The 26754-nt window shown below is 37.4% G+C and overlaps 1 protein-coding gene across 1 annotated transcript in view; it reads left to right on the top strand.

Moving 5' to 3' along the window:
- LOC134217692 (sodium-coupled monocarboxylate transporter 1) overlaps positions 1–26754 on the top strand; it is a 264070-nt gene that overhangs the window by 155393 nt on the left and 81923 nt on the right. The window contains exon 10 of the mRNA XM_062696502.1: positions 18602–18749. Within this exon, the coding sequence (XP_062552486.1) occupies positions 18602–18749 (148 nt within the window). The remainder of the gene's footprint in view (positions 1–18601; positions 18750–26754) is intronic.

Raw genomic sequence — 26754 nt, 5'->3', positions numbered from 1 at the left:
GACCCCAATTTTTTTTTCGGAAATTCCTTTTTTTTTTTGTTTGATGTCTTCATCAACTCTTTCCGACATTAATTTAAGAATTCCCTTGGGAAGTTCTTTAGGAATTTCATCGAAAATTCTTTAAGAAATTCATTCGTAAATTATTTAGGAATTCCTTCGGAAACAACTCTTTTTTTTTTTTTTTTTTTTTTCTTTATTATAGAGACTTTCAGCCCTAGGCTGGCTCATCTCTGAAAGATTATTATTATAGTAATTCATATAAAAACAGTACAATTCAAATTATTTTTTCTTAGATCTAGTATTGTAGACTTTCCACTCTGATTTGGAAAAGTTTCCGTCGCTATATTCTAGCTCATCTGGGCAGCTCTGATCTTCACATGTTCTTTTACATTCTTGTTCTATTGCGTCCGTTCCATTCGTTTCGTTTGTTCCAGTTGACAATCTTCTCTTTGCCGTTGCGGTGCCGTATTCATGCTCGTTGGTGTTATTTCCGTTCTCGCTATTGCCGTCACCGTCGTCGTTGTCGCCTTCACCTTGATCGGCTCCTGCCGATGGGTCATCTGTTTTGTTTTGCTCATCGTCGTTGTTCTGTCTATCGGTTGAGTTTGACGCTTCTCGGTTTTGATTTGAATTTTCTTCGCTTGACACTGTTGATGCACCAGAGCCATTTGAACGAGGTTCGGCTGGCTTGTCTCGGAAAGTAACGAGTGTGGACTCGTTTTCAATTACAATACGAGATGGTATTTGCTTCTCTTGCCTCAGTCGTATCACTCGAACGCCGTTCGGGATGCCCGGGAAGAAGTTTTTCCATACCTCGTTGTGTATGGATATAATTTTGCCATACTGTTTCATGTGTCGCAAGATTGTAGTGTTGGACATTTGAGGCGGCAGATCATGCAACCTCACGATAGCGGTAGGGCCATCCATGTACACGGGGATGTAGTAGTGCACATCGAGATGCACGAATGAATGACGAAGGTGGTGTTGCTTCTGCAGCCGAAGTGCTTCGCTTTCATCGATCACTTCAACAAACACGCAGTTTTTAATGTTATGGAGTTGAATGTTTTTTACATCATCCATGTTTAGTTTGAGTTTAGTATCAAAAAACCTTTTCACTATCTCAAGACTAGGTCGCGTTGGTAGGCCACTGAAGTCCACAACAAGAGTGTTTCTCCTGTATGACATATTGCGTCGAGTGCAAATGTTCTTCAAAGGTTCGAATGCAAAGGTACTGGCTATCGGAATAGACGTCTACCGCGCGCGAGAAGCGATTGTCAACTGAGGAAACAACTCTATTTTTTGATAAATTTCACAATGATTTCCTTTAGAAATAATGTATGTAAAGAGAACCTGAATGGATTTTCTAAAGAATACATTTATGAATTTCCGCAAAAACTCTCATAGGATTTTACGATGAAACTCTTAATGAAGTTTTCAAAGAAATGCCTTTTGGAATTTTCAAAAAAAACCTAGTTTCATCCAGAAATACCTTGAGCAACTCCACCAAGAACTTTTTTGACATGTTTAACCAAAATTCAGGAAGAATATTCAATTTAGTTGGTCATCGTGCCCCAGTCTTACTCAGCCAATGCTCATTATAAATTATGTTGATCACGCACGGCACGGCATTTCAATTGTGGCTGTAATTTGTGGATTCCATCGTGTATGTCCTTCCAGGATCCAGGGCTCACAGCAGGTGAACAAAGTAGCACTCCACATTATTTAAGAGCCAGTTCGCGAGAAGCGCGACCCCCTCTTGTATCGATATTCTCCGATTTGGATGAAATTTTCAGGGTTTGTTCATATATGTAAGAGAAGACATTTAGCAAATTTTCAGATTTTTTCATTGAGGGGAAGTGGGGTAAAACGGCCCTTCAAAAATTATTGTTCAAAAATCGCCAAAACCAAAAAAATGCAATAACTTTGGCAATGAGTGACCGATTTTGTTTAAATTTTGCACGCTTTTTCTACTCAATTAGTACTTTATACCAAGTGGTTAATATGGTTATAAAAAATTTTACTTCAGGAGAAAATTGATTTTTTCGATAGAAAATGGTCGTTTTTCCAAAGGGAATATTTTTCACCAACAGATCTAGGATAAAAAACTAAACCCGTAAGGCAATTAAGGAACTAAAGAGCTTTCATCTCATATATAATGTAGAAGCGCCAACTCAAGAATTTCTAAGAAAATCGCAATTTTCTGCAACACTGTTGCCTTTTGAATAAAAGAAAGTTCGCACAAATTTTGACCCTACTTAAGTTGATGTTTTCCGATCTGAACCGAGAACAATTTTCAACAGAAGTAAAATAGGACCAAAATAAGTGCCTTAAACATTAGCACGTCTTTCGCAAACTGAAACAAAAACGAACGGATTCGACGAAAGTGCTTGTTGATATTTTTTTTGAATCAGCTACAATTACTGTGGGTACCGGTACTGATGTTGCTTTTACAGCTATGCGAAAACACAATTATTCTTAACGGCAAATGAGCAATTTCGTAGCGTTTAAGCATAGCTTGTTGGTGGAGCTGCTTCTCAGATTATATTTTTCTTTTGTACCTATTTTCATCAGGTTACCATAGGCTTGTTTATATAGCTTGTAACGATTGTGCGGTATTCATAACTCTCTTTCATCCTCCATCATTACCAAATTCTGCAAGTATATTGTGCAAAAACGTCAAACCGTGTATCATTCATACATTTTGAATTACTAACCTTCAAACTGGTAGCTAATATTACAGAGATACAATCTAAAAAAAATGTTTGACTGAATGGACTATACCAGTTCTAATCGGGTGTATATATTTTCAAGGGTTGGACAATTTTATCTCATAGGTAATGGAATACCCTCGATTCTATGTTTACACAACTGTGTGAAAAACACTCCAAAGTTTAACAAAGTTGCATTCATTTTGCACAATACGGGAAAAAACCTTTTTTTCTAAAACTAGCTGATTTTTTTACACGGAGAGCGTAACAATGTAATGTGTATACTATTGAATAGGATAGAGTATCAATTGTCTGACGATTTGAAAACACACCCCTTATGAAAATACTTAAAATTTTAGGATACACGTTTCTACACTCATAGATAAAGTATATAAATTGTAGATCGCTCAAGCAAAACTGTTTTATTCTCGGCTTAATTAACACCACCTGAAAGCGCTTGAGTACCTCAACAAGACTGTGTAGTTGATTGTAAAAAGGATGCCTTAAATATCAGCCTTTTTCTCTTGAAATATTTACTAACCTTATATGAACATATTTCCAACCAACCATAAGGTGTGGTTTGCTAAGAAGTAGTACTTGGGTAGTAACAGCTTGCATTGCTTTTTGAGAAATCTATCTATTGCTTTTTTCACCGAGGAACAGACTATCGTGTTGAAGTACCAAAACAAATGTACTCACTTCCGAATGGATGGAAACTAGCTAAAGCAGAGGTTCCCAAACTGTGGGTCGCGACCCCCAGGGGGGTCGTGGGCTGTTCAGCGGTGGGTCGCGAAACAGAACAGATCTTAATTCACATTTTTGTTACTATTTTGTCTCACAAATCTATTCCACATTTTGAATTAGGATCTAAGTAATGATTTGATGATTAAAGAACAACAAACCTGACGAGGCCAACGGACTTTTTTTTTGTTATACCATATTTGGGCAAGTAGAAAGAAGTCCGATACAATCTAAATCTAAACCCCGAACCCAATCCAAAACCAATCCTAATCCATTTCGAATCCAATCTAAATCAAATCCAAATCTTTCTAAAATCCAATCCAAATCTAATTCAAATCCAATCCAAATCCAATCCTCATCAAATCGAAATCCAATTTAAATCCAATCTGAATAAATTTCAAATCCAATCCAAATTCAATTCAAATCCCATCCAAATCAAAACCACATCCAATCCAAAAAAAATGACGAATTTTGTGACAAATACACTGATGGAATATGAAGCAAATTATTATGATTTGTACAATCTAACGCGAACTCATTTATATCTAATTTCACAAAGTGAATGCATTTGGTACCTGGTGGGTCGCAAGCAATATGGGATTCTGCTAGGTGGATCGCATGTCTAGAAGTTTGAGAACCTCTGAGCTAAAGCATTGGATTTTGCTTTATGTCGTTCTTGAACCATGCATCGTCCTTGCAATTAAAACATCACCATGGAGGAACTGGTGGGAATATATTTTGGTGGAACAATATTTTTGAACAGGAGTTTAAGACGGCCCTAAGTTTACAATACCTCCGCCGGAAAATTATAGAAATGACATGACTAGTTGACCAGTTCACGTTATTTTTTGAGATTGAGAGATTGTGAAGTATTTAATTGATGGCAGATTTGTATCTGTTATCATACCATAAAAATACTAAGCTTGGAAGAATTTCGGGTCGGTTGGGTCGGAATAATTCGTTCATTTTTGTTTCAGTTTGCGAAAAACGTGCTAATGTTTAAGGCACTTATTTTGGTCCTATTTTACTTCTGTTGAAAATTGTTCTGCATAGTTTGTTATCTAATATAGATCAGCGAAGGGACGAGAAATATAGATAAATTGAAAGGAAGAAGAAATAGTGTTTTTAAACTTATATATTTTCTGCTAGAACTCACATAAAAAATTTATGTATTTTTTGACATTTATTTTTAAAGGACTATTTTACCCTACACTCCCCTAATAGAAAATTCTGATTTTTAATTTTAACTTAGACAAAAAAGTTTGGACAGTTTTCACCAGATCGGAAAACATCAACATAAGTAGGGTCGAAATTTGTGCGAACTTTCTTAAGAATAAACAGTGTTGCAGAAAATTGCGATTTTCTTAGAAATTCTTGAGTTGGCGCTTCTACATTATATATGAGATGAAAGCTCTTTAGTTCCTTAATTGCCTTACGGGTTTAGTTTTTTATCCTAGATCTGTTGGTGAAAAATATTCCCTTTGGAAAAACGACCATTTTTTATCGAAAAAGTCAATTTTCTCCTAAAGTAAAAAAATTTATAACCATATTAACCACTTGGTATAAATTACTAATTGAGTAGAAAAAGCGTGCAAAATTTAAACAAAATCGGTCACTCATTGCCAAAGTTATTGCATTTTTTTGGTTTTGGCGATTTTTGAACAATAATTTTTGAAGGGCCATTTTACCCCACTTCCCCTCAATGAAAAAATCTGAAAATTTGCAAAATGCCTTCTCTTACATATATGAACAAACCCTGAAAATTTCATCCAAATCGGAGAACATCGTTGCAACCTCCCTTGGAAAGGGGGTCGCGCTTCTCGCGAACTGGCTCTTAAATAAACTAGATATACAGCTGCTCAAACACTGCCTAATAATATGACCGGCGCACAGGTCTAATGTAAACACATCTACAGACGACTTGAATATTACTAATGATGTTCATCGTCACTCTGCCCTCATGACATAAAAAAATTAGAAAAGTCGTAGGATTCCTGAAAATATTGATGGAAGGATTTAAAGTTTCCTCTCTGGTTTGTTGCCACTCCTTGCAATCTTAGGGTCTTTTCTCAAAATCAAGAATTGCTCAAAATTACTTATTTGTCCCATAATGAATAGGAAATTCAGCACATGGGAAGGATATGCGATCATAGGCAGAGAAGCATAACTCCCGAATACTACCAGACAAACCTGCAGAAAGAGATGCCTTCAATGTGTCTAGAGCAGGGTTTGTAGAAATCGCTCTCATTAGATAACGAACAACGATAAAAGAGAGGCAAAACTGTTTCGAATTATTACAAGCCATGATATCAAGCTTATTAAACTTGCGTGTAAGTGCAAAAAAACAAAATCGGATGGGCAGTCCCCACCGAGAAGTGATGATATCTCGCTGATTTTGCGTTGGGAGCCATATTTTTCCGCACAGCTGTGTAAAGCAAGTTGACATGCATCATCAGGACCAGTTCCCCTGCGTTTGGAGCTTTTTAAAAGAAATTTATCATGGGGTATAACCTCCCGAATCAATTCCTTATCATGACAGCTTGCGAAAAAAGTCTCTCACTTTATGCTACATATCGTAAATGTATACAGAGATGATAAGTGAGAGACTTTCTCATTCTCTTTTAGATTCAATCCCTGGTCAGAGACATACAAAAGGTTGTATTTGGCTATCACACAGAAACAAATATCGAAAAATAAACAGCGCGTAAAACTTGAGATACGGAAATTTACGCTATTCTCCGCTGAAATTGTCCTCTTCTTAACAAGTTTGCTTACAACTTGCATGCAATATTGATAATTCACGTCAAGTATTGTATAGATTTAGGCTGTATCCCATGTGGATTTATACTAACAATGCGTTCCATTTATGTGCATGATTTCTTGCGTAAATTTCAATGGATTTTTCTATCTGTGCATTTTCAATAGGATCCCTTTGATAATGCTTTTAACTCTAAGAAAGCAAGAGATGATACGCTCGGGTTTAGTAAAAATTACCCACGACACTCTAAAAAAATATAAAATTCGTAAAGGATTGATCACTTGTTGAAGAATTTCACTGTAAAATCAGAATTTGCTAGCTAGTTACGCCAATGTGCTGAAGTATGCCAATTTTATGATCCTGCACCATGGATTTTTGCATGGGACAGCCACCGAGTTTGTTTACGCGTTGCACTTAAAATGAATTATTCACACCCACGCTAATCTCTTCCATCTTCTGTCGAAGTGAGTGAACTCTGATATAAGAACCCTGGATTTTCGCTTGTCATAAGATGTACAATTCCATTTGTTCCACCATTTGTGTGTAACTCTTGCGGCCGTTTACATTCCATGTCTTTCTTACAAAAATGCTATTCATTGGCATTGTAATTCGATTCATTGTTCGAGAAAGAATCATAGCTTTCCACATTCCATATGACTTAGGGGAGAACGGTCCAAAATGCACCCCTTAAGCTTTTTCGATGTTTTCGCCCATACAAATAAAAATAACCAGCCGTTTCAACGTGTAGGTGCAAAATTTACAAACCCAGCTACATTTCCCAATGATCTCCTATTCAAAACAATAAGGTTTTCATGACTTTCTAAGGCATTTAAAAAATGTTTTAAAAATAGGCCTGGGGCAAAACGCCCGAATGGTGGTCTAAAATGACTAAATTGCATGTAAAATGATGGTGAACGCATGGTAGTTTGTATTTTCTTATTGGATTGAACTACAATCTTACGGATGTGGTTGAAGAATAGCAAATCGGTAAAATTGAGTGAATATGAAGGGATTTTGCTAGATTTTTCCAATGGAGCTCAATGATGGATAACTAATTATGAATTGTAATGGTAATATTCGTTCATAAATGTACTACAACAGATTATATGAGTGATTTTATGAGGGAGGCCATTTTGCCCCATGGGTGCATTTTGGACCGTTCTCCCCTACAGATGTCATCCAAAGAAATGGCCTATTGAGTGTGATTCCTACCATGATCATCATCATGCCATTCACATCGTTGCGTCCTTTTGTTCAATTGTCTCCGATTTGGAGAAGCTTAATCGGATTGGCAGCCTAACATTGCGAACGGAAAACAAATGAAACCATCGTGCTTTTAATTTCGCCGAACATTGCAAGGCGCGTTTTTGTTTTCGCCACAGGAAGCAAGAATCGACCGATATTTATACACGCAAGGTTAAAGATGAAATTGAGTGAAAATCCAATTACATTCGAATCGTCGCCTCGGATAATGACACTCTGCTCTTTGTTATGTGAGAATCCGACTCAAATTTCGGCACTCACCTGGGTTTTGTGTATGTGCAGGTCGCTGATACCGCAGCTCGGGCGGAACCAAAACCACCAGACCGAATTGTGCCCCCACCCGCCGGGATCGCCACTTGCTTTGGTTGGAGCTGTGCCAACTCGCTGGACCGTATCCTTATATGTATATAGTCCGGTTTCCACTTGGAGAAATCGGGAAATGAAACCACCCCCGGCCCTTCTCCTCACCGAACAACAGACACCGTGCATTCGGAAGCTGTCGGTGACCATTGGGCGGACGCGGGCGAAAAAATCCAATTTCAAAAAACAACGAGATTAATATTTTTTATCTCTAGAACTGAAAATTTTATAGTCCTCCATTTCGGGATGGAGCTTCTATGAAATCGTCTCCATTGAATGAGTCAAACGAGCGCCACTTTCGAAGCATCGCCCTCTTCCCGAGGGTTGCCTATTCCGCCAGGAAACAACGGTCTGAAGCCATTCGCTGGTTCGGAACAAAGCCAGCGAGAAAGTGTCCCCGCGATTCGCCATATTCCCGTTATCTCGTTTATGGATTTCGATATTTTCCAATACATTTGATTCTTTCAGCCAGATTTTTTCCCTATCGTCGTTGGCCAGCTGCTGGTTGTTCAGCAGGCCGAGATTTTTGCACATCTGCGGTCAACAGTGGACGAACGGTTCTCTCAAGTGTGTTTATTCATTTCTAGATCGAATCCAGTGGATGCATTCTTTTCGCTTCACAGATGAGTTCGTTTCGATATTTTGTTTTCCGGCCATTTCCAGATCGCACTTCGATGATATTGGCGCGTTTTATTTGGACTGCAGAAAAAAAGGGCATCCTCCTGGGATAGAAGCAGTGAGTTGGGACCGTTGTGTTTTTTTTATCCGGAGCATAACGACAGATGGCATACGAGTACAGTTCGATTAGAAAAGTTTGTTTGTTGTCGATAGTTTCTATAGGATTTACCTTCGTTGATTTCTATCGTACTGAATCTCGTTGTGTGGTGCATAGATCGTTATTTATTGTATGGGATACTTAGATTTCCATCTACGACATGATTACACTTAGTTCGTTTGTATATTCTCGTATTGATGCATTGAAATGTTGTTTCTATTCTTCTTATCTCGAACACATGTGTGATTCAAAAAGGTATACAATGTCCAATCAGGAACGATTTTTATTTATGTATTATTCATCGTACTCGATAAAAACAAAGTAGAACAATAAAAGTGTTCAGAAAACCTATCCAGCGTAAAGTTGGTAACGTAGAAACTAAATAATGTGAGAAAAGATGAACAAAAGAATGACATATTTTGTGAATGATAATTCTAATAGCCGAGCTTATTGATATGAGTTTTAAACAAATCAATGCTGTTTTCAATTTCAATAACGAGAAATATGTTCTATCTAAGTTAATGACTCTACAACACTGTAGCCTAAAAAATTTCAATCAATAATTCAGGATTGCACATAATTGCATAATATATAACATCGATTTTGTTACCGGAAGCATTCTGGAAGCAAAACTCATGGAAGTTGGCATTTCTTAGCGAATACGCGTGAGCTCTTCTCGTTTAGAGCCGATGTCCACGTACCACGAGCGTTTTTTCAAAGCAACGCGTGTGGATGGAGGCGCGCTATACTTTGTACGCTGGTAGCTCAATTTGAAATTCATTCGTTTCAACCACCAACTCTGACTCACTTAGATTGATTTGCTAGTGAAATTTTATTTGTTTGTACCTATTCCCATAATAGGAAAGGACATCAGCGTAGAGCTTTCTTCTCGTTACTAACACATCAAACATACTTTTTGTCACTGCGTTGGCACTTTACTCAAAAATGAAAAATCACCCAGCAATAGTTCTTGGTTCCCATTCATGTTTCTCGATTAGGGTGTCACCGTGCTACGTTGCGGTAGCATCCTTTTTTTTCTCGGAAAATCATCGACAACGATTGGCAGTAAGAGAATTCCTCTGACGTGCACTGCACCGCTTCCAAACCATCTTTGACGATTCACAGAAAACCGTTCCACTTTCCGGAAATTCAGTTTGCGGGCATAAGGGGAAACTAATTCACGTCAGACGTTTCATCGTCGACTGGGAGCTGAGCCGCAGTAGGTGGAGAAAAGCCAATGTCGACCGGCTCCCGTGGATCGACAGCGCAAATAAAACAAAAGCCAAAACGAATCAGCTCGCTCGAGTGTTCGTCCTCTCGTCGTTCGCAGTCGAGGGTGTATCGGGCTCCGAGAGTCATAAAGTGGATAATTTATGCAATCCGAGAGGTTGCCAGAGAAGGTGGATACCGGGCGGAATCGTTAGTCATGCGATCTGACAGTCTGGAAAGAAGTGTGCTGCAGTAAAGCAAGACACCTACCTTCCTGGCTGGGCCCGAGCCTCGGGGTGGTTCTTCCAAACGACGAGGGTGTTCACTCTTCGTTCTATTCTCTACACTGCAGTGGTCCTCTTTTCCTTGCGGTTCGTTTCTCATGAATTTCTTATATCAAATTTAAAAGTACATATTGAAATGAATTTCTGAAATCAATTTTCGGCGGAAGTGTCTTTTTTTGTTTCTTGCTTCCCGTGCTTTGGATGCTTTCTCGGAACGTCTTCGATTTTTAACTGCCATTCGACGAAAAATGTGTTTTCCTCTGCGGCAGGCGTGCAGTTTGTATTCGAAGGAAAAACGATCGGAAAAGGAATTCGGAGGGCCGTGGAGTTAGTCTGGGCTTGCAATCAAATTATTATTAGAGTTCAGTGGAGCGTTTCCGAGTCTGCACTGTCTCCGAACATTGAATTGAAAGATACGGCCGTAGGCAGCACCAGGTAAGAATTCGGGGTGAAGAATAGTTGAATTTAATCAATGAAAATGATTATCAGCTCCTAGTTAAAATAAATGTTTTTCGATCCATAAAATCAGCTTTCCAACCTAAATTATTTCCAATAACGTTTTACTTCCGATGGCCTGAAAAATTATCAATGCATTGTATGAATGTTGCTAAAGTTTGTAGCGGCAAAACATACTTTTGCATATAAACGATAAAGACGGATCCATAAAAAACTGGAAAACGATCCATAAATAACATCTGAATGTTCCTTAAAATGCTACCATAAGTCCATAAAATAGTTAATGAGATTCCATAAAGAATAATTTTTCGATCCTCAACTGAGCTAAAATTTAGCAATTAATTGGGAAATATGTTCCATTAACATGGTCAAGAAAAACAATACAATTCTTGCTATTTTCCCATGAAAATATGAAAAATGATTTGGAAAATGATCCATAAAAAACTGTAAAAAAAAAAAAAAAAAAAACTTCAAACTTGCGCATTTTTTTTATCGTGATGATGATCCATAATTTCAGTAATATGATCCATAATTTTAGTCATATGATCCATAATTCTGGCCATTTGATCCATAACTTTGTTCAAATGATCCATAGTTTTGGTGATATGATCCATAAATTTTGATAATTGATCCATAGATTTTATAAAATGTGTGAATCAATTAATATAGTTTCATTGGCCTTCTTTCCAAGCATTATGGATCACATTATCAAAATTATGGATCATATGACCAAAATTATGGATCATATGGCTGAAATTATGGATCATCATCAGGATATAAATTGCGCAAATTTGAAATTTTATGGATCAATATATAGTTTTTATGGATCATTTTTCAAAGTTTTATGGATCATAAAAATATTCTTTAAGGAATCTCTCGAACTATTATATGGATTTATGGTAGCGTTTTATGGAACATTCAGATGTTATTTATGGATCGTTTTTCATTCTTTTATGGATCGTTTTTCCACATTGAACGGTGCAAAGTAAGGGCTGCCGTTTGTAGCACTTTTTTGCGAATACTTCTAGTTTCATTTTATGAGATGACGCAAAAAACGCCGTTATTCCAAAAAACTCATACTTTTTACGTAGATTGTTGTAACATTTGACAACTGTTTTGGCTTTGTTTTTAGGCAAGTACTAGGTATTTCATTCTAACGCATAGTGTGCATTAGCCATAGATCTTCCAGACGAACCGATTGTTGTTGAGTTTTGGTAGTAGAAGCAAAAGTCGTAGACCGCCTGAGTATTGTTAACAGCGATTGTGATTAACAAGATTCATCTATTTTGCCTAAAGATTTTCATCGGTAACTTAGATGTCAAGTGATTAAAAACTAAAAATATTTGACACATTCATTCGCCTTGAGCAAAACATGTTGATAACAAAATTTACATCTACTGTTATGGGCAATCGGGTGATTTTTTCGAGGAAATTTAAATAAATCTACTAAAAAATTTAAATAAACTTCATATAAATTCTCCTAGAAAGTTCTGATTAAATCGTCTTAGAAAGTGGAATGAAGTTTTTAGGAAAATCGGATGAGTTTTGATAAAAAGTTTTAATGAATTTATTTTCTTAAAAAAAATACAATTTTCCAAATTTGGAATGAAGTTACCCTTCGAAATTCTAATGAGTTTCCATTTAAAACTAGTGAAATTCCCTCATAAATGAAATTAATATTTCCTTGGAAATTCAAACAAATTTATCTGTGAACACAAAAAAAATCCTTGGTGGTTCAAAAGAAATTTATTTTAAATGCCATGGGAAATTTGTTCGAATTACTAAAACAATTTCATTGAAATTCAGCAAACAAATAAAATAAATGTAATCGAATTATTTGAAGAAATTCATTCAAAGTTCATTGGAATTGTCAAAGAAAATTTATTTCACACTCCAACTTTGAATAAATTTTCTTTGGTTCCCTTTCTTTGGAAATTCGATTTGTTTTTCGTTTTTAAAATTCAATTACTATTCACTGGAAAGTCAAATTAGCTTCCGTTGAAGAAAGGAAGTTTCCATTGAAAAAAGGAATGAATTTTCATTAAAAATTCGAAAGAATTTCTGATGGAATTTCGAGTGGACTTGCGTTACAGATTCGAACGAGCTTCTTTTGAAAATTCGAATGAAACTCCGTTGAAAATATGAATGAATTTTCTTTGGAAATTTGAATGAATTTCCGATGGAATTTCGAATGAATTTCCGATGGAAATTCGAATGAATTTTTGATGGAAATTTGAATGAATTTCCATGGGAAATTCGAATGAATTTCCGTAGGAAATTCGAATGAATTTCCGTAGGAAATTCGAATGAATTTCCGTTGCAAACTCGAATGAATTTCCGTTGGAAATTCGAATGAATTTCCGTTGGAAATTCGAATGAATTTCCGTTGGAAATTCGAATGAATTTCCGTTGGAAATTCGAATGAATTTCCGTTGGAAATTCGAATGAATTTCCGTTGGAAATTCGAATGAATTTCCGATGGAAATTCGAATGAATTTCCGATGGAAATTCGAATGAATTTCCGATGGAAATTCGAATGAATTTCCGATGGAAATTCGAATGAATTTCCGATGGAAATTCGAATGAATTTCCGATGGAAATTCGAATGAATTTCCGATGGAAATTCGAATGAATTTCCGATGGAAATTCGAATGAATTTCCTTTGGAAATTCGAATGAATTTCCGTTGGAAATTCGAATGAAAATCCGTTGGAAGTTCTAATGAATTTCCTTTGGAAATTCGAATGAATTTCCTTTGGAAATTCGAATGAATTTCCTTTGGAAATTCGAATGAATTTCCTTTGGAAATTCGAATGAATTTCCTTTGGAAATTCGAATGAATTTCCTTTGGAAATTCGAATGAATTTCCTTTGGAAATTCAAATGAATTTCCTTTGGAAATTCGAATGAATTTCCTTTGGAAATTCGAATGAATTTCCTTTGGAAATTTGAATGAATTTCCTTTGGAAATTCGAATGAATTTTCTTTGGAAATTCGAATGAATTTCCTTTGGAAATTCGAATGAATTTCCTTTGGAAATTCGAATGAATTTCCTTTGGAAATTCGAATGAATTTCCTTTGGAAATTCGAATGAATTTCCTTTGGAAATTCGAATGAATTTCCTTTGGAAATTCGAATGAATTTCCTTTGGAAATTCGAATGAATTTCCTTTGGAAATTCGAATGAATTTCCTTTGGAAATTGGAATGAATTTCCTTTGGAAATTGGAATGAATTTCCTTTGGAAATTGGAATGAATTTCCTTTGGAAATTCGAATGAATTTCCTTTGGAAATTCGAATGAATTTCCTTTGGAAATTCGAATGAATTTCCTTTGGAAATTCGAATGAATTTCCTTTGGAAATTCGAATGAATTTCCTTTGGAAATTCGAATGAATTTCCTTTGGAAATTCGAATGAATTTCCTTTGGAAATTCGAATGAATTTCCTTTGGAAATTCGAATGAATTTCCTTTGGAAATTCGAATGAATTTCCTTTGGAAATTCGAATGAATTTCCCTTAGAAATTCGAATGAATTTCCCTTAGAAATTCGAATGAATTTCCTCTGGAAATTCGAATGAATTTCCTCTGGAAATTCGAATGAATTTCCTCTGGAAATTCGAATGAATTTCCTCTGGAAATTCGAATGAATTTCCTCTGGAAATTCGAATGAATTTCCTCTGGAAATTCGAATGAATTTCCGTTGGAAATTCGAATGAATTTCCGTTGGAAATTCGAATGAATTTCCGTTGGAAATTCGAATGAATTTCCTATGGAAATTCGAATGAATTTCCTATGGAAATTCGAATGAATTTCCTATGGAAATTCGAATGAATTTTCTATGGAAATTCGAATGAATTTTCTATGGAAATTCGAATGAATTTCCTATGGGAATTCGAATGAATTTCCTTTGGGAATTCGAATGAATTTCCTATGGAAATTCGAATGAATTTCCTTTGGAAATTCGAATGAATTTCCTTTGGAAATTCGAATGAATTTCCTTTGGAAATTCGAATGAATTTCCTTTGGAAATTCGAATGAATTTCCTTTGGAAATTCGAATGAATTTCCTTTGGAAATTTGAATGAATTTCCTTTGGAAATTTGAATGAATTTCCTTTGGAAATTCGAATGAATTTCCTTTGGAAATTCGAATGAATTTCCTTTGGAAGTTCGAGTGAATATCCTTTGGAAATTCGAGTGAATATCCTTTGGAAATTCGAATGAATTTCCTCTGGAAATTCGAATGAATTTCCTCTGGAAATTCGAATGAATTTCCTCTGGAAATTCGAATGAATTTCCTCTGGAAATTCGAATGAATTTCCTCTGGAAATTCGAATGAATTTCCTCTGGAAATTCGAATGAATTTCCTCTGGAAATTCGAATGAATTTCCTCTGGAAATTCAAATGAATTTCCTCTGGAAATTCAAATGAATTTCCTCTGGAAATTCGAATGAATTTCCTCTGGAAATTCGAATGAATTTTCTATGGAAATTCGGATAAATCTCCTCTGGAAATTCAAATGAATCTCCTCTGGAAATTCGAATGAATCTTCTCTGGAAATTCGAATGAATCTTCTCTGGAAATTCGAATGAATCTCCTCTGATAAGTCGAATGAATTTCCTCTGGAAATTCGCATGAATTTCCTCTGGAAATTCGAATGAATTTCCTCTGGAAATTCGAATGAATTTCCTCTGGAAATTCGCATGAATTTCCTCTGGAAATTCGAATGAATTTCCTCTGGAAATTCGAATGAATTTCCTCTGGAAATTCGAAGTAATTTTCTCTGGAAATTCGAAGTAATTTCCTCTGGAAATTCGAATTAATTTCCTCTGGAAATTAGAATGAATCCTTTGAATCCTTTGGATATTCAAATGAATTTCTTTTGGAAATTCGAATGAATTTCCTTTGGAAATTCGAATGAATTTCCTTTGGAAATTCGAATGAATTTCCGTTGGAAATTCGAATGAATTTCCTTTGGAAATTCGAATGAATTTCCTTTGGAAATTCGAATGAATTTCCTTTGGAAATTCGAATGAATTTCCTTTGGAAATTCGAATGAATTTCCTTTGGAAATTCGAATGAATTTTCTTTGGAAATTCGAATGAATTTCCTTTGGAAATTCGAATGAATTTCCTTTGGAAATTCGAATGAATTTCCTTTGGAAATTCGAATGAATTTCCTTTGGAAATTCGAATGAATTTCCTTTGGAAATTCGAATGAATTTCCTTTGGAAATTCGAATGAATTTCCTTTGGAAATTTGAATGAATTTCCTTTGGAAATTCGAATGAATTTCCTTTGGAAATTCGAATGAATTTCCTTTGGAAATTCGAATGAATTTCCTTTGGAAATTCGAATGAATTTCCTTTGGAAATTCGAATGAATTTCCTTTGGAAATTGGAATGAATTTCCTTTGGAAATTCGAATGAATTTCCTTTGGAAATTCGAATGAATTTCCTTTGGAAATTCGAATGAATTTCCTTTGGAAATTCGAATGAATTTCCTTTGGAAATTCGAATGAATTTCCTTTGGAAATTCGAATGAATTTGGAATGAAATTCGAATGAAATTCGAATGAATTTCCTTTGGAAATTCGAATGAATTTCCTTTGGAAATTCGAATGAATTTCCTTTGGAAATTCGAATGAATTTCCTTTGGAAATTCGAATGAATTTCCTTTGGAAATTCGAATGAATTTCCTTTGGAAATTTGAATGAATTTCCTTTGGAAATTCGAATGAATTTCCTTTTGAAATTCGAATGACTTTCCTTTGGAAATTCGAATGAATTTCCTTTGGAAATTCGAATGAATTTCCTCTGGAAATTTGAATCAGTTCAAATGAATTTCCTTTGGAAATTCGAATGAGTTCGAATGGATTTCCTTTGCAAATTCGAATGAATTTCCTTCGGAAATTCGAATGAATTTCCTTCGGAAATTCGAATGAATTTCCTTCGGAAATTTGAATGACTTTCCTTTGGAAAGTCGAATTAATTCCTTTTGGAAATTTGAATGAATTTCCTTTGGAAATTCGAATGAATTTCCTTTGGAAATTCGAATGAATTTCCTTTGGAAATTCGAATGAATTTCCTTTGGAAATTCGAATGAATTTCCTTTGGAAATTCGAATGAATTTCCTTTGGAAATTCGAATGATTTCGAATTTCCGTTGGAAATTTGAATGAATTCCCGTTGGAAATTCGAATGAATTTCAGTTGGAAATTCGAACGAATTTCCGTTGGAAATTCGAATGAATTTCCGTTGGAAATTCGAATGAATTTCCGTTGGAAATTCGAATGAATTTCCGTTGGAAATTCGAATGAATTTCCGTTGGAAATTCGAATGAACTTCCGTTGGAAATTCGAATGAATTTCCGTTGGAAATTCGAATGAATTTCCGTTGGAAATTCGAATGAATTTCCGTTGGAAATTCGAATGAATTTCCGTTGGAAATTCGAATAAATTTCCGTTGAAATTCGAATGAATTTCCGTTGGAAATTCGAATGAATTTCCGTTGGAAATTCGAATGAATTTCCGTTGGAAATTCGAATGAATTTCCGTTGGAAATTCGAATGAATTTCCGTTGGAAATTCGAATGAATTTCCTTTGGAAATTCGAATGAATTTTCGTTGGAAATTCGAATGAATTTCCGTTGGAAATTCGAATGAATTTCCGTTGGAAATTCGAATGAATTTCCGTTGGAAATTCGAATGAATTTCTGTTGGAAATTCGAATGAATTTCTGTTGGAAATTCGAATGAATTTCCGTTGGAAATTCGAATGAATTTCCGTTGGAAATTCGAATAAATTTCCGTTGAAAATTCGAATAAATTTCCGTTGGAAATTCGAATGAACTTCCGTTGGAAATTCGAATGAATTTTCATTGGAAATTCGAATGAATTTCCGTTGGACATTAGAATGAATTTTCATCGGGAATTCGAGTGATTTTCCGTTGGAAATTCGAATGAATATCCGTTGAAAATTTGAATGAATATTCGTTGGAAATTCGAATGAATTTTCCTTGGAAATTCAAATGAATTTCCTTTGGAAACTCGAATGAATTTCCGTTGGAAATTCGAATGAATTTCCGTTGGAAATTTGAATGAATTTCCGTTGGAAATTCGAATGAATTTCCGTTGGAAATTCGAATGAATTTCCGCTGGAAATTCGAATTAATTTCCGCTGGAAATTCGAATTAATTTCCGCTGGAAATTCGAATTAATTTCCGCTGGAAATTCGAATTAATTTCCGCTGGAAATTCGAATGAATTTCCGCTGGAAATTCGAATTAATTTCCGCTGGAAATTCGAATGAATTTCCGATGGAAATTCGAATGAATTTCCGCTGGAAATTCGAATGAATTTCCGCTGTAAATTCGAGGCAATTCGAATTAGTTTCAAGGGGAGAATAGGCCTAAATTTCCATAATATGTTTTACAGAATTTGTAGATTTTTGTTCCTAAATGCGTGCTTCCTTGTTCTGAGTACTGTTATAGCTGCATTCCACTAGTAAACTTCAATGAATCAGTATAGCAAAATGTATCCCCAGTGTGTATTTAACCACATTGAAAGGGGTTCAGGTTTCAAAACCAAACGGCTACACTCATGTATAACGAAGTGAAGCTGCGTCTCCTACAGCCTTCGGAAGTTAGAGAAAAAGAAGGACTTGTTTATAGCTCCGAAACAAACTCATTGCGACAACTAACCGACAGTGAAAGAAAACCCGACCCGTTCAACCGTGAAAAGGATACAGAATGCGACTATCCAATTCGACATTGACTATTTTTCCCCCTCTCTCTCTGTATTGGAAGTTGTCACAGTTTTCCTTTTTTCTTTTGCCGCCCCAATTGGGTGATATTTTATTCTTACTCAGTGCGATGGAAAATTTGAATTTATAATCCATTTCACCGGAAAATTCACTACGAACGAACGTCGAAGACGAAGCATACGCCGGAGACGTGTCGTCATTGGAGTGAAAGTCGAAGTCATATATATTATTCACCATCATCTTCAGCTTCAATTATCTCATTTTGATTTGATTTCTACTTTTTCTCCCCTCTTTCAGCTACGGAATTTTCTCGTTTGCTCTGGTGTTTGTGGTGGAGCGTCTCGGCGGTATTTTGCAGGCCACCCTCACCTTGAACGGACTGATCGGAGGGGTGACGCTGGGGCTGTTCTCCCTGGGGATGTTCTTCAGATTTGCCAACAGCAAGGTAAGTGATAGTAATTTCCACAGGAGATTTGTGCAGCTGGGTTTCCTCAGGTGCTAGTCCGTGTGCAATCGATTGGGGGGAAAATAGAAATATCGATGCAATGCAGACAACCAATCAGACAAGTAGAAACTCAATGATGGAGAAATCAATTAGATTGATCTGGAATTTTCTTTAGTTTCTCGGAATGCGATGATATAGTTACTGGAAGAGGTTAGTGACTTCATTATTTGAGGTTGGAATTTTAATTTCTGAATAATCGTATTCGATTTGCGATTGAGAAGAATGCATTCACCGTTCTTTCTCACTGATGAGAAACAGTTCAATGATTTTCCAATATTCGCTCAAGTATGCAAAACGTATTTTTTAAGTTCACCGAGTAGTATGAGAAAGTTTAATCTGAAACGAAATCCAATTTCTAATCCAGCATGTAATCTACCGCGAATCCCACTTGTATGGGTTCCAGAAGTGCTTCATTCAACGACAACCTGGGCGTACATTTTCAAGTGCGCACTCATATCTCACATAGCGTTTCCGACGAGTACTTGCGGAACCGTTTCCCAGCCGCTAAGAGCCGCTGCGACTGTTACTGTTGACGATGATGATAAAGGCAAAGTTACATGTTCATGCCCTCCGGCACTTTTGCACTCCGCCAAGCAGCGTGCGTTTGCCTCCGTAATCGCTCTATTTTCACACTGGATCGCAGCTCGTGCCTGATGGAGAGCACTTATCTCGCTCCACTCGAGGAGCCTACGCGGAAATGGGCGAAATAAAGAGTCCCATCGGCAGGCTCGTCTGTGGTGCCCACGTATATGAGTTTCAGTGCGATGACAGGTGAAAGCCTTCTCTCTCTCTCTCTTTCTATTCCTCGAAGTGTGAATTGAAAATATGAAAATTTGATTACCTGCTAATATTTTCGTTCTTTGTGCGCGGGACTGAAGGCCAAGGGCAAGATGATACTGTTTACCTTTCACGTTAACTGTGTTTCTTTTGCGCGCACTGATTTCCCGATGGAAGCTATGGCTGATCGCCCAGCAAGTTCAGATTAAATCGAGAGTGGATTTTTAACGAAGCCTCACCGTTCACGGTTCTAAGAGGAGACGTGCTTGAGGCGGTAGGATCGACTTTTATCGCAGGAGTTAGGAAAAAAAGTGGTATGGGTACTATTGGTACCATTGGGTAGAGAAGCAAGGAATATTGTTGTGCGAGCAGCGTCAAAATAATAGTTAAAGGTGATACCCCTGGGAATTGATTCGTGAGCTGTAGTAACGTCTAATTTAATCGGAATTGCAGTATTGCCTTCCTTTATCACACATTTTTCTACTGCTGGCGGGTGATTATGTCGAGACTAGTTCGTGCACATCAGAATAAGTGGGTGAGTCCTGTATCCTACCTGTGCTACAGTTGAATCAATTTTGTCAGAACAAGGGAATGTAGAATAAAATTTTTCAATTTGGCTTGTTTCGCTGGATGAATTGGTACCGTGGTCTAAGGCATACGGATGTTGGAATAAAGGACGATAAATTAGTGTATAAACATTTGGACCATTGGGCGACGATCATTTATTTTTAGGACTAGAACTTTGTCTCGCCCAAAATCAATTAGTTAGCACAAACATTTATTTTGTATTCACAATTTAGGTTTTAACGTTTGCAATTCGATTCAATTTGGCAGAGCAAACGTCAAAACTTCTTTTCTCATACAAGATTGGGTTCCATTTGCTTAGTTAGTTGGCCGGGGCTCTGCTAAATCGCACCAAGCGACAACAAAAAATTATTCATTTTTGACGTAGGACTTACGTCTTTCTTTGCTATACTGGGTGTCATTTAGATTTTTGGAAATCGAGAGCGTTACGCTGGAAGGGAAGATTTTGAACGTTACTAGCGCCTTTATCTTTCGATGGATTTTTAAGACTTATATATCAATCGACTCGGACACTCTCCAGCAATTTGCGTATTTCATTGAAACTTAAGATTATTAACGATAAGCTATTGAAAATTTCAATTCTTGTCAAATCCAGTAAAAATTTCATATGTAGCCAATCCCGTGCGTTCCTAACACGGACATCAGAATGCGGTATGTTACGGGCTTTCGGGTCTATCGGAAGATTTTCTTTGTGTATAAAAGAAGCAGTTTTTGCCGTGTGCGAGTCATTACAATTTGTGACAGCAGCGCGTACTGACGTGCTTTTTGCTCGTGCAATTTTTCGTTTCGTTCGTTGGTTCGCTGTGTTTACCTACACAGCGACATCATGGGTGACTGCATGAACTGCCGGTAGAACTGCCGGTGGGTCTGCGAATATGCATGAAAGAAGTGGGCGCATTTTTTTTTATCATTCTGTGCTTGATGATGGTCGGATGCAATGCAATCGCCCATCGTATCGCTCGGAGTTCACGGCTAGAGGCCGATGATGGCTGCTGCCAGTGGTGGTGGATGAAGAAGTATAAAATTAGAGAGATTTGGTCTGCTCATCCAGGTGATTGGTTTCATAGTCCACATGATCCCGGGATGGGTACGAGTCATGTCATATTTGTTAAGTTGTGCTTGGTACTAAACGACACGTACATTAAAACATGGTTATACTATAACAGTTCTGATTCCCCAGCAAACAAAATCAACTACACTGACGAAAATACAAATTTGATTAAAATAATTACTTTCATTTGTTTGCAGAAGGCATTAGCAATTAAAGATGCATAATCAGCAATAGTGTTAATATCCATTTTAGCTTAGACAATTTCGCTGTATTATTTGTAAATGTTTTAAAAAAGTTCACAAAAAAAATATTTCCAATAGAATATTTAAATAAACTTTATCTTATTCTTTGTTTTGCATTTTCTGAGAAATTGTATTTATAAACTTGACGTAGACTTAATAAACTTGACGTAGAGTTTGGAATCAAAACATTGAATAATTTTTCGTTGACGTATTAGCAGTACCTCCTCTATTTTAGTAGGGTTACTGCTCCTTGACTTGTTTCTTATTGTTGTGAATTTTTTCAGCAGTAAGCACGCATGTTACCAAAAAGAAGCAACGAAATTGGTCCTGTATTTCTTTGTTTGGAAAACGGGACAGTTCCCCTAAAATAGCACATTTTGCACAGGTCTTAAAATTTTATAAATAGATTTTTGAAACTTCAAATACTATCATTAATAAAAAAATATATAAATGACCTTCATTTGCTTGAGTAAATAAGGGCTTAATAGTTAGAAACAAAGCAATTCTAAGTATGTATTTAATTATTAGTTTTATTTCCAGAGGTTTCGAATAAACAAATTGCTAATAATTCTACAAAGCATGGAAGTAGTCGTTTCCAATATCAATACCTATAATCAAACTCCATGGATGCAAAAGTAAGAAGTTAAATGTAAATACGTTACGTTTATACAAGTCCTACGTCTACTCGCGGTCATGTTGAAAACATTACCCATTGCTCGTTTTTTACTCTAACTTTCGGTCACAAATCATATCGGATATCCCTCAACCTCATAGCTGTGGATATCCTTCAACAAATGTACGAATAAATTGATATGAAATGATGTCCTTTTCCTTTTTGCGAACAAAATACCGCAAGTCAGTCGAAAAGGGTTGGCTGAACCCCGACCAGTTCTCGAGTTATGTAGAAATTAGTGTTTCATTTGCATGGCAGCCCTCCTTTCTAGAGCGGAGAGGGGTCTCAATCCTTTCTAAGAACCTTTCCCGGCTAGTGATGAACTTTGTACTTAACTTAAAAATCACTCTAATAAAGCCACTAAAAAAACCTTTCCCGGCTGCAAACCCCAAACCCCTAAAAAAAATTTGCACGCATCGGTTCAGTAGTGTCCGAGTCTATAAGGGTCAGATAGAGAGAAAATCATTTTTATGTATATATGTTTCAAAAATTCCAAAATCAAGAGGTATGTTAGTTGTAATGAGTTAATTAAATCGACAACCGCGATTGCGAAGGTGGCATATTACCCTCCGACCGAGCCCGCTAAAGTGTCACGAATTATCAATACCATTGACGAGAGCGTAAAACCCATACACAGGGCTCTGAACTTAAATAAATCAAGCGCCACCGAATGAGTGCATCTAATTTCTCCTGTTTGAGGGTACCCCAATAGAAATCCTGAAGGTCATGAAAAAAAATGGAATTAGATGCAAATTTCCACTCGTGGAAAAAATAATTCAAAGTTATTGTGGGACCGGAACCAGCGCTCAAAAACGCAACCGGAAAAATCTTAAAGGCGGTCAGCAACTAACACCGGGAAAAAGAACTAGCTGAGATATTGTGTAACTGTATTATCGTCAAAGCTTATGAAAGCAAAACTTGTTGTTTAAAGTTGTTTAAAGTCGTGAAAGTTTCGATGGATTTTCTTTTGCTTGCGGTATGACAGCGGTTCTTAACCTTTTTCTTGAAAGGTAACCCTTATAACTTTTGCAATAACTGAGGTACCCCCTATTTTTTGTTGGCTTCCTAGGATCTTGAAAGACAACTTTATAGCTACCTAAAAGGAAGCTTCTGAGTATCTTCAAAGGACACCTCAGAGCCTTTTGAAAGTAGGCTTGTAAGCCTCTAAAAAGAATAATTCCAAGCCCTTCGAAGAGAGGCATCCGAGCTTAGTTAAAGGAGCTTTCGAATCTCTTGAAAGTAGGCTTCCACGCCTCTTGATAAAAGGCTTCCGAACCTTTTGGAAGGAGGCTTTCGAGCCACATAAAAGAGGGTTATTAGAATCTTGACAGAATACTTCTGAGCTTCTTGAAAGTATGCTTCCGAGCCTCTTGAAAGGAAAAATCCGAGCTTCTTGAAAAAAACCATCCAAGCCTCTTGAAAGTAGGCTTCTGAGTCTCTTGAATGAAGGCTTCCGAGCCTCTTGAAAGGAGGCTTCCGAGCCTCTTGAAAGGAGGCTCCCGAGCCTCTTGAAAGGAGGCTTCCGAACCTCTTGAAAGGAGGCTTCCGAGCCTCTTGAAAGGAGGCTTCCGAGCCTCTTGAAAGGAGGCTTCCGAGCCTCTTGAAAGGAGGCTTCCGAGCCTCTTGAAAGGAGGCTTCCGAGCCTCTAGAAAGGAGGCTTCCAGGCCTCTTGAAAGGAGGTTTCCGAGCCTCTTGAAAGGAGGCTGAGCCTCTTGAAAGGAGGCTTTGAGCATCTTGAAGGGGGCTTCTGAGCCTCTTGAAAGGAGGCTTGAGCCTCTTGAAAGGAGGCTGGAGGCCTCTTGAAAGGAGGCTTCTGAGCCTCTTGAAAGGAAGCTTCTGAGCCTCTTGAAAGGAGGCTTCCAGACCCCTTGACAGGACGCTTCCACGCCTCTTGCAAGGAGGCTTCTGAGCCTCTTGAAAGGAGGCTTCCTGAGCCTCTTGAAAGGAGGCTTCCAGGCCTCTTGAAAGGAGGCTTCCAGGCCTCTTGAAAGGAGGCCTGAGCCTCTTGAAAGGAGGCTAGAGGCCTCTTGAAAGGAGGCTTCTGAGGCCTCTTGAAAGGAGGCTTCTGAGGCCTCTTGAAGGAGGCTGAGCCTCTTGAAGGAGGCTTCCAGGCCTCTTGAAAGGAGGCTTCTGAGCCTCTTGAAAGGAGGCTTCTGAGCCTCTTGAAAGGAGGCTTCCGGGCCTCTTGAAAGGAGGCCTGAGCCTCTTGAAAGGAGGCTTCCTGAGGCCTCTTGAAAGGAGGCTTCTGAGGCCTCTTGAAAGGAGGCTTCCGAGCCTCTTGAAAGGAGGCTTCCGAGCCTCTTGAAAGGAGGCTTCCGAGCCTCTTGAAAGGAGGCTTCCGAGCCTCTTGAAAGGAGGCTTCCGAGCCTCTTGAAAGGAGGCTTCCGAGCCTCTTGAAAGGAGGCTTCCGAGCCTCTTAAAAGGAGGCTTCCGAGCCTCTTGAAAGGAGGCTTCCGAGCCTTTTGAAAGGAAGTTTCCGAGCTGCTTGGAAAAAGGCTTCCGAGCTGCTTGAAAGAAGGCTTAAGAAAAGCGTAGAAGGGGAGAAGGGTCGTTTTGCCGAAACTCATTCGGCCGAAAGCCATTTGGCCAAATGCCACTAGGCCGAAAAAACCATTAGACCGAAGGTCATCCGGCCGAATAGGTCATTTGGCCGAAAGAATCATCTGGCCAAATTGTTAATTTGGCTGAAAGGGTCATTTGACCGAAAGGGTCATTTGGCAGAAAAGATAATTTTGCACTTCCCACTGTAAAAAGTAATAAGCGCGAAATCTCACTACTAACTTCGAGATTTTAATTTTTCACAGTAAGAAGTAAGAAATGAGGAGTGATAAGTGAGATGTCTCACTTCTCACACCTCATTAATCATTTCGCGCTTCTCATTTTTTACAGTGAGAAGTGAGAAATGAGGAGTGATAACGGAGACGTCTCACTTCTCACTCCTAATTTCTCGCTCCTCACTGTGAAAAATGAAAAGTGAGAAGTTAGTAGTGAGAAGTCTCACTTCTCACTTCGCACTACTCACTTTTCACAGTGAGAAGTGGGAAATAAGTAGTAAAAAGTGAGACGTCTCACTTTTCTCACCCTATTTTACACTTTTCAAATGACCTATTCGGCCAAATGGCCCTTTCGGGCAAATTACCCTTTCGGCCAAATGACCCTTTCGACCAAATGACTTTCGGCCTAATGGTCTGTTCGGCCAATCTTTGTTCCAACCTAAAAACATCCTAGACTGGACCGAGAATCGAACTCGCCATCTTCGGATGGGCAATCCTACGCCTTTGCTCGCTACTGTAGACATAAGGTCGAGCCAATAGTTGATTGAACAGTTATTTAAGGTGTCAATCTATTAATCATAGGAAATTCATTCCTGTTCGTCGAATGACATTTGGTCAAATGGTCGAATTTAGTCGAACATGAAATTTTAGTCGAAAGTAGATTCCGTAATGAATAGTTTTGGTACGTTTCGTCGAATGATTATTTTCAAAGAAAGAAACTTCAATCAATGATATTTAAAAACTAAATTAGAGTAGAGTGGGGCCACTTATAAAACTTTTTTTTTAACTTATAAAAAAGATAAACTAGCAGCACTGCATCAGTTTGATAGGTATTCTGACCAACTATTTTCAAGAATAATTGTCAACGATTTGAATTAACAATAAGGGAGATATGAAAAAAGTTCATTTTCTGGTCATTCTGCTAAAAATAATTGTGTTTTCGCAACTGCCATTACCATATATACGTTCAATCAGGTGAATATTATACCATTTCGATAACCTATTGTATAGAGTACTTTATGGTGCAGAAAATTAATTCGATTGGTTTTCCATGAGGTCAAAATCATAAACTGAATAAATTTTGGGGATGTGGGTTAAAAGCACGCAGGAACGCGTAGGGCAAGAGTACGCATGTGAACTAGACCTCTTCATGTTTTCAAAAAGTATCAAAAATTCAACCGGTCAGCCCAGAATCACAATTCTTATGCTAAAATAAGCCTTCTGTCAAATTTTCAGCTAATTCGGATAAAATTTCGAGGTGACTCAAGTCGATTTAGTGTTTTTGGGCTATTTTCAATTAAAAAAAAAATATATGTATATATGTATTCTATATATATGTATTCTGCTGTGCAGAATCCACACAGAATCTATTTTTAAATTTCCATTATCATTATTGTTGTCGTTGCCAGTCCATCTAATCATGAGTCCATTGTGTCTGTTTGTCCATGTCGTGCATTCAATGATCGTTGCATTATTGTTCGGTTGCCGTTTTTTATCCGAGTACGTTGTTGGAGGAATGCCTCCGAAAAGAACAAGTTGTCAGTCGTCATCAGGCAGCCATGACGATAGGCGCGTCTCCCAATACGCCACCGCATGGGCTGCGCATCCGGCGACTGACGAGGGTTTGGTGAAGGGGCTGGGAATCGAACCCATGACCATTCGCTTATAAGGCGAACGTGTAGCCAACTACGCTACGGGACCCCCCACTTGGTCTTTATTATTGAATTAGCTTCTTGCTGGCTTCATTGTGAATTTCAATGAAATTCCATCGGTACCCACAATTTTTCGGGACTAGAAAGCTTTTCTCACTGTACATGCTTCGGAGTTTCTTTAATTCAAGACC

Source organism: Armigeres subalbatus, chromosome 2, assembly GCF_024139115.2.
Source record: "Armigeres subalbatus isolate Guangzhou_Male chromosome 2, GZ_Asu_2, whole genome shotgun sequence".
Classification (NCBI taxonomy): domain Eukaryota; kingdom Metazoa; phylum Arthropoda; class Insecta; order Diptera; family Culicidae; genus Armigeres; species Armigeres subalbatus.
This window is presented reverse-complemented; position numbering and strand designations above follow the sequence as displayed.